This window comes from Rhododendron vialii, chromosome 4a (genome assembly GCF_030253575.1).
Source record: "Rhododendron vialii isolate Sample 1 chromosome 4a, ASM3025357v1".
In the NCBI taxonomy this organism is placed as follows: Eukaryota; Viridiplantae; Streptophyta; class Magnoliopsida; order Ericales; family Ericaceae; genus Rhododendron; species Rhododendron vialii.
In genome coordinates this window covers 3,747,673-3,756,983 of record NC_080560.1, presented here as the reverse complement: position 1 = coordinate 3,756,983, position 9,311 = coordinate 3,747,673, and the positions used below count along the sequence as shown (strand labels likewise).

The following is a 9,311-nucleotide window of genomic DNA, read 5'->3' as shown; positions in this document are numbered from 1 at the left end:
GTTTTGGTCATTCTAGTTCTGGGCTGAGTTCAAGTGGCTCGATTTTTCTGCACAAATGATTACTTATAAGATATCGAGTTTAATTTGAGTCGGGCTCGATAAGTTAACAAGCTTAAAAACGTATTGGGGGTTGGTTTTGTTTGTCTAATGAGAGGATGTCGAATGAGACTTTAACAAGTAGAGCTCTAGTACATTGATTCCTTTTATAGCCAGCTGGTAGAAAGGGGTGTTTGCGTTAGGGCTACGAGCTTATGCTTGGGTGAAAATGGCAAGAAAAAGAATAATCCAGACACGACTCATCTTCTCTAAGCATGCTCTATCTCACTCTACTTATAAAAATTACTGAATAATATGCATTTGAAACCAAATAAATCGAACACTTAGAGATAGATAAGTTGTTGAATTAATAAGTACATCTCCAAAAAAAATTGTACTACTACTATAACACATTTCGATTCCTAGGGGGTTTAAAGGCTAAGAAAAACATTAGCCTCACATGGTGCTAGGAAAGCTGCAGAATAATGTGTAAGAAATGCATGTGGCCCAAGCTGAGAGGCCCAGTAAGTGGTTATATACCCCCACACTATTTGGAGCTATTGCATGTACCAACCTGATCCTATGGCAGATGGGGAGGTAGATAACTCCCCACTCAACAAAAAAAAAAACTTTGGGTACATTGTTAGTGTACTACACAAATGATCGGAGCCGCTCAGTTTGTTTAAAACATGTTTTCAAGAGTTATTTCAAAAAATCAGCTCACTTGGAAATCGGTGAGGAATTGATTGTTTTTCATCCCTAAATTCGCAGGGACGAAAATTGAACGAATCGATAATGCATTTACGGATATTTGAATGTTTCGGTAAAGCATTTACCAGTATTTGAATGAGTTGTTTTTTTTTTTTTCCAGAAACTCTTAAAACAGTGTTCTTAACAAATTGCACGGCTTTGATTGTTAGATTATTAGTTTGGGTCCCAAAATAAGTTTCACAATACATTTGGTGTACACCAAATACTATACCCATAGTATAGGAGAAATTTTTGGGTGCCGAGCGAGCATCACGTGGTGCCCGAGCAGTGCATTCGGGTCTTACATTTCGGTTTTGGACGGCTCAAATTTGGAAAAGAGAAAAATGAGAGAGAGTGATAGAGTGAGAAGAGAGAGAGTTTCAATTTGAGTTGTTCAACACATTTTTAAACGATTTGAATAAACTGTTCGAATACCATATGGCCACGGCAGTACCCACTCGACGCTCAAACATTTCTCCATAGTCGGGCTCCCCCACTCACCTAACTTTATATAGAACCCCTTTTAATTAAAAGCCATAAAAAGTCCAATCTGACCTTTCCTCAGACACAACTCTTGCTTGAGGTTCAGCTTTAGCTCTATAGAGTAGCTTAGCCTCAGCTTATTGAAAAAGTGGTTTCAGTAAATACTAGTTTGGCCATTTTGCTCTGCTTTTCCCTTTTTTAATGGTTTTTCTCTTGTCCTGTTCTCTTGTGGTCTGTGTAAATATGTGGTCAAAGCCCTCTTCTTGAAGCAAACTTTGACCACTTAAAAAACCATTATTAAAACCAAAACCTCAGCCATTTCACCTAGAAGTGAGGTTTCCCCCCCTTCTTTGATTGATCCATGTGTGTCCATCTCCTTAAAGTACACCAAAAGCAAGATGGTATGTTGAATGGTTTGTTGATCCTTGTGCCAATGCTACCACAACAATATTTGTTTTTAATCTCAACCATTAAAAACACTTTTAGATTCGGAAGTGTTGTAGTGAATTTCTGTGTAGAGCGCATGTACGGCGGCGTACAGTCGTCGATTTCATCAACTCTTTCCTGAAAAAATTTATTTTTAATTTACACTATTAAAAACATTTTTGAACAGTTACAACGCCGCACTACACAATGCACTACAATGTTTCCCAATTCCTTGTTGATCAATATTGTTTCCCATCAGTATCACAAATCCACTCGGTCCAATTGATTGGATTAAGTTTCCCTCCAATTTTGATCAGTCAAATCTCTCATTTATTGGTCTCCATTGGAGTTGTAAAATTCCTACTGGCCAACTCCTAGGCCTGCATGGTGGAGTATGCTTTTAAATTTTAATTTGGCTTCATATGAGAGTTGATATTGAGGGCTGTTTTGTTGTAACAGTAACACCCCATGGACAACTGGCCCAGTTATTTATTGCAGTTTAACTGCGTGGCTCAAAATGCTTAGTCCAAGTTACTAATAGTAAGTTTCAAAAAGAAAAAAAAGTTACTAGTGGTAGTTTAGTACTTATTTTTAAAATTAAATGTGATTTTATTACAAAAGAATGATCATAAAACGAAAAAATAAGTACTTAAAAAAACCAAAATGTTACTCGCACAATCGTTGTGTAGGTTGTATAACTAATTCTGGCCGTCTAGATGTGTTTGGACGGTCAAAAAGTTTAAGCGAATCTTGATCATTAATTATAACAATGGACGGCTAGAGATTGATTGTGTTTCTTTGTTCTGCACGTAGCAATGTAGCACTAAGAACCGGATAAGGGTCCAGACCAGTTGGTCTCCAACCGGTTCAGTCTAGTTTGGACCATTTACGGGTCCTTTCTGGGCTCACAACAATGATCGAAACCGTTCACTTTTTAAAACTCGTCGAGAACATTGACAACGTTAGAAAATCACGTTGATCGGATATCATTTGATATGATTTTGAAATGCATTAAATTTGGGAGAAGAAGTATGCAGCACGAAATTGCAACTCATTTGACACAATTATCCGAAGATAAATCCATTTCGAAATCATATCAAATGATATTCGAATAACATGTTTTGGTGTTATCACTGTTCTCGACAAGTTATAAAAAGCGAACAATTGCGATTATTATTGTAGATCCAAGAAGGGCTCTCAAATAATCCAAACTGAACTCAACTAGTTGTTGACAAAATGGACTCAACACTACCCGCTAAGCTTATTTATACAATCAAGATCACTCACGTACTACTTTGGAACGTGGTCTCACTATCACATTTGTTACACGTTTTGTACTTTTTTTTTGTTTGCTCAGTTTTGCGCAGCTTTTCTACGGAGTGCGTGTTGCACAGTAGTAAACAGTAGCAGGTCAGTGCCTGCCAGGCCAGCGAAGCTCTTCGTATTCATCATTGTTATGTGCAAAGAAATTTTACCCAGAAATGATCCGAAATATATTACAGTATTTATAATCGTTCATAAATAGTGTGTTTCGGGTTATTTTTGAGTAAAATTTCTTTGTACCTAGCACCCCCCTTCATCATTACTTTCATTCATGAATGTCCTCGTAACTCGATGACACTTCCTGTGGGGGTTCGACTCTCTCCAGGAACGAGAGTATTTAGTGTGGTGCTTAATGCCCTTTGGAATTGTCCCACACCTATGCCGTTTAGCGATACCTTTTTTATCTCGAGTTCTGCTATAGGTACCGACGGCCTCCGTAGGGAAATCATACCGACGGCCACACCGGGCCATCTCCGGTCACTGAACGGCCGATCCGAGCCGTCAAAAAATTCTAGAAAAGAAAATGAGAGATTGAATGCGGGAATCAACGGCATCCGATGCGTGTAAGATGCTTGATCTAAACACCCTATTTTTATGTATATATGTATATAGCCGGAGACAACCCGACGTGACCATTGTGTAAGGTGCTTGATCTAAACACCCTATTTTTATGTATATATGTATATAGCCGGAGACGACCCGACGTGACCATAGGTACGATTTCTCAACGGAGGGCGTCGGTACTTACAGGTTTTTCGTTTTATCTCATTACAAGTAGGGTAGACATCTGAACAAAAAATCATTACTGTCATTTGCATGGTTGTCAAAACTCTCGTCACGTGCATCCCTTCGTTGGCTGGACTGGATTCTGTGTCTCTCAACTCGTCCGTATAGACCCCTTTTGTTGTGGCACCTACACCATGTCATCTCCGAGAAAAATTTACTCACATAGCTTCGTGAATAAATTTTTACGAACGTGAATTCGAACCGTTTAAAAATGCTTCGGATGATCCGAATTTTAATATAAGTTTCAGTAAAATTTGAATCGTTTAAAGCCGAAACGAACAGACGAAATTGCATGACTTTGTAAAATAAGAGAATCACGACTTCTCCGTAAATAATAATCTCTCCACTTCCCTAATTTTTACTCTGCCTTTCTGTTTTAATATCGAAGTTGCCACTATTATCACAAACTTACTTACAAAAGGAACGATTCAAAACATCAAATGAGACCATGATAAGACCTTTTATACGAGATGATGACCATGGTGGTGGACCGGTAGCGGTGTTTTGAGGGCGACGAACACTATCGGGACATTACGCCGATGGTCTAGAGTCTCATTTTTCATTTCATCTATCCTTCCCCTCGCTATTTTCAAATTACCTATGACTTTGAACTTCGGAGGAACAAACTTCTATGCTCCAATATTTAGACTTTTTTTTAAAAATCATTCTAGAATAACATTATCACACACATTTTGCGGATACAAATGCACAAATAATTACATAGATAAGTGAATTTTGTACACACTAACGATGTAATGTGTCTGGAGTCCACAAATCCATACGAGTGTTTGTGCATTTGTGTGTACAAATTGGATAAAATTGTAGACTTTTCCCAGGACTTTACATGTTACGGGCTCTTATAATTTGAAGAACAAATCTCTTCATGCACCCTCCTAAATCCACCCGTTGATCAACTAAATAAATGACCATACGAATATTTTGGGGGATTTTCTTGCAGAACGATCGAGGGCATGTCTGTTTTGGGAACTAAAAATGGGACATTAGGGTGGGGGACATGTTCCCTGCAATGGTTAGGGGTTGGTATTTATTTATTTATTTATTTATGTGATTAGAATTTGGAAATCACAATTCTCTAGTTAATCTCTCAAGAGTTGGTCGATTGATAGCATTATATTAAGAGGTTTAACTGTTAAGGCATGCAATTTAACTCTCACACCAACCAAAAAATCAAAATCAAAATTGAAATCATTGGACTACTCCATCTTTGCATAGTTGTTAAAGTTCGCTGGAATGAAAATTAGTCAAGTTACGCAAAAGTTTATCCAAACATCTTGTTATTAAAAAAACTCACTATTCTCTAGTTCGGTTTGCCCTTTGAAATTTGCTATTGGTATATAACGGAGGGCAGGAGATCACATTTTTGTATTAGATTTTTGTTCATTGTCTTCGGATAATAGTATTTATCAGTTTACACCAAGTCACTATTTCAATTAAGAGAAATTTTTGGGTATCGGACGTGGCTGTGTCGACGTGGTGCCTGCTCAGTTCTTTCGGATCGTCCAAAAGTGTGTTGAACGGCTCTGATTGAAATCTTTTATCTCCTCTCCTCTCACCTCACTACTCTCTCTCATCTTTCTCTCTCTAAATCTGAGTCATCCAAAATCAAAATAACCGGTCTGAATACGCCGAACGGGCACCGCTTGAAACCCATAAGTAACAAAGCATAGATAACGTAGCAGATATACACGACCTCTTCGCAATTGATAAGCTCACCTGTTATTTCGTTTACGGCGCGTTTGGATGGTGGATAGACCTTTGGCTTAATACTCCACTGAACCCCACAAGCATAGTTGTGGCTTTTGGCTAAAGACAAACGGCAATATTCTCATCTCATCCTCCCTCAACCATCATCACACTCTCTCTCTCTTCATCCACATATCCGTATCTCTCCCCAGTCCACAACCACAACCCACAGTCCAAGACTCCAAGCAAATCACAGCTAACTTTATCAATCATACAGTAAACTCCCTCGGCATTTTCTGCCCTTTATCGACACCACCATTTTTCCTGCTGCTTGATGGCCAAAACACCGCAATGAAAATCACATCGAAATCAATCCTCAGCCCCAACCGCCACCCACGCGACTCCACCACCCCTATGTCTCTCCCACCATCCCTCAGCCGCCGCCTCAAAACTAACAGAAGCCTCAGAGGCGCGCAATCCCCCATGTTCCCCACCGCAGGGAAAAAACCCCGCTCCGCCTTCGACAACCCCGAGCCTTCCTCTCCCAAAGTCACCTGCATCGGCCAAGTCCGAGTCAAAACCAAGAAAAAACAGGGGAGCAAGAAGCAGAGTATTAAAACCGGGGAAGTGAGTTTTCGCAAAACCGAAGGGAATGTGAACCCTAATCAGAAGTGGGTTCATCTCCCTTTAACGATTTGTGAAGCCTTAAGAGGGTTTGGGGCTGAATTCAGCTGCTTGTTTCCGTGCCGCCCATCTTGCTTCTCGATGGGTGGCACAGGACCGAGAGAAAAAGAAGGGAGAGTGAATGAAGGGAATGGTGGGGATTCTTCGTGTGTGGCGGTGTTCGGGAGGTGGTTGGTGGGGGTGCAGGGGAGGGAGATAGAGTTGGTGGTGGGTGGAGAGGGTGAGGAGAGAGAAGCAGAGGGAGGAGAGAGAGAGATTGAGGATGGGAGGTGCGGAGTGAGTGAGGAGTGTGGTGTGGAGATAGAAGAGGAAAGGAGAGTGAGTATTTGTGTGCCCCCAAAGAATGCTCTTTTGTTGATGAGGTGCAGATCTGATCCTATTAGGGTTTCGGCACTTGTTAATCGGTTCTGGGAGTCACCTATACGTAGTGCTGAAGAAGTAGAAGAAGAAGAAGAAGAGGACGAGGATGAAGGAGATGAAGAAGTGGGTGGTCCAGATGGAGAAAGATCAACGGAGGATAAAAAGGTTGAAGCTTTTGGCACATTGGTTTCTGCTGAAGAGGAAAAGGAAGAAAACCCAGAAGCAAAAGCACATGATTTGGTTATGGAGGGACAAGAAGAAGCTGAAGAGAGAGAGAACCCAGAAGGAGAGGTACAAGATTCAGCTGTGGAGGTGCAAGAAGAAGCAGAAGGGAGAGAAAGCCCAGAAGGAGAGGTACATTTGGTAATGGAGGTGCAAGAAGAAGCTGAAGAGGGAGAAAACCCAGAAGAGAATTTGGAAATTAGTGAGGAAATTGAAGAAGAAGGATATGAAGAAAATGATGAATTAGAGCCAGTAGTAGTTCAAGAGGTTAAGGTTTCATCGGAGGCAGAGGAAAATGAGGTGAGCTGCTCTGTTTTTGAAGCTTTTTCAGATTTGCAGACATTAGGAAATGAAGAAAATGTGGAAAACCCAGTTGAAGATTGTCAGTCTAGGGAGGTTCAGAGTGAAGAAATCAGGTCTCCGGATGAGGACTTGTTCTTGGGACTTCAGGAGATGTTTTTCGAAGAAGAAGAGGCTGAAAAGATTGAAGAAACAGAGGAGGTGTCAATGGGAGAGAAAGAGACCCAATTGGAAGAAGAGAGAGAGGAAGGGACCCAGTCAGACGAAACCCTGATAGAATCAGAAGCCAGAGAAAGAGAAGGAAATGGGAATCCAGAGAGAGAAGGAGAGGTGAAGAAAGAACAAGAAAACAGAGGAGAGAGAAGCTCATTGTTGCCGGAGTGTTTACTACTGATGATGTGTGAGCCGAAGCTATCAATGGAGGTTTCAAAGGAAACGTGGGTATGCGGTGGGGATTTTATCAGGTGGCAACCGGAGAGAAGAAAGGTCAAGAGAACCGACGGCTGCGATGGGCCCAGAAGGAGGGTCAGCATTGACTCGACCGCGGGGCCGGCCTCGGCGGTGTCGATGGCGGCATTGATAGAGCAGAAGCTGGTGAACGCGGTGGCGTACGAGCCGTTCGTGCTGACGCGGTGCAAGTCAGAGCCGATGAGGACGGCGGCAGCTAAGTTGGCCCCGGAGACCTGTTTTTGGAAGAATAGGAAGCTTGAGCGGCTTGAGCCTCACCGCCGAGCCACATTTGGAGTCGGCGCGGCTGGGGTTGGGTTCTGAGCCAAGGTGGTAGAAAGGAATTCTACTGTTTGGATTGTTGTATGAGTAGATATTTCTTAGGAACATCTTTATGGGTAGATTTTAATGTTGCAATGCATAGTGCATGTTTGTTCTCCTTTAGTTGATACTAGTTTCAGAAGTTAAAAGAGGTTAGTAAGTTAAAAGTTTTATTTCGTCTAATGTTCCTTGAAAATTTCTAATGAAAATTTGAGTGGTTTCCCATCAAGCTAACTCGGATGGGTGTTTTTTCCATCCGAGCCATCCATATGCTCGGCAATGGATGGTTCAAATATCATCTTGGCAATATGCACGGATGGACGGCTAAGGGACAACAGAGCCCCCGGCCGGGACATTGGACTTGCTGGAAGTAATGAATTAAGCCAAATGGCGGTGTTTTGTTTTGGTTTGAAAATATAAGACCACGACAGATTATACATGATTCTGCATGGAAATTTGTATGCAAATTCCACTTGTCTAACATGACATTTTCAGCTATCTTGCCTAGTAATTAGGAGTGATAACGGATCGAAAAGACTGGAAAATGGAAGAGTTTTGGTTGCTCCAGTAAGGGTTTGATTGGTTTCAATTTTGAACAATGGAATTTCTTGTTTTTCGTTTTGGTATCGGTCACCTCAAAAGTAAAAAAAAAACTACATGATTCGAAACTTACAAACAACTCTATAACGCGAAATGATAGATGAAAAGAAGTTCTCTTTCGGAATCTTAACCCCAAACAACCATTAATCCATCTATGCCAGCAGCAATCACCGCTTACTGTGGTGGACGAAGGCATGCAACGTGTTGTGCCGAACACGAAATTGAGAATATAATAAATCAACAAGCGATAAACAAGAACACAAGGATATACGTGGTTCCGTTCAAGCACAAAGCAAGAACGTACTCCACGGGGAAAAGAGCAAGAGGATTCACTATAAACGGGGAGAGAAACAAAGAGCCGGCTATACCCGTAACTCTAATTGAAGCACCAAACAGATATCTAGGGACAAATCTCTGGTGGAACCCAAAAGGGAGACACAAACCCTTGGTGGAACCCTAAGAGCATAAACAAAACCCTAATATCTAAGCCCTTGAACAAAAGACCATAACCCTAGGAACCTCCAAGGTCCCTATTTATAGGAAAACACTAAATAAACCTAAACCAAATAGGAAAAGGAATCCTAGTCAATTTAGGAATTCTAGTCAATTTCCAACAAATCTCCACCTTGACTTGAATTCCATCGAATTCAACACTATAGGCAATCCTCTCCTTTAATCGCTCATCTCCCCCAAAAGCCCCCCCACGGGGCCATCACCAACGGCACAAACGAGTAAGGCTCAAGCACACCTGCTTGACCTTGTAAACGCGACTCAGGAAACCCAGCCGCACATGCCTCCAAATTGAGCCTCTATCTTCCAACGGGCACCTCCCACCCAACGCATCCCTCCCGAATGCACTCGAAGATCTG

At 41.5% G+C, this 9,311-nt stretch overlaps 1 protein-coding gene across 1 annotated transcript; it reads left to right on the top strand.

The window, feature by feature from the left end:
* Nucleotides 1-5,448: 5,448 nt before the first annotated feature.
* LOC131323370 (uncharacterized) lies at nucleotides 5,449-8,018 on the top strand. Its single transcript, XM_058355127.1, has one exon. It carries the CDS (start codon nucleotides 5,860-5,862, stop codon nucleotides 7,843-7,845), a length of 1,986 nt encoding a protein of 661 aa, XP_058211110.1. The 5' UTR covers nucleotides 5,449-5,859; the 3' UTR covers nucleotides 7,846-8,018.
* The last annotated feature ends 1,293 nt before the right edge of the window (nucleotides 8,019-9,311 follow it).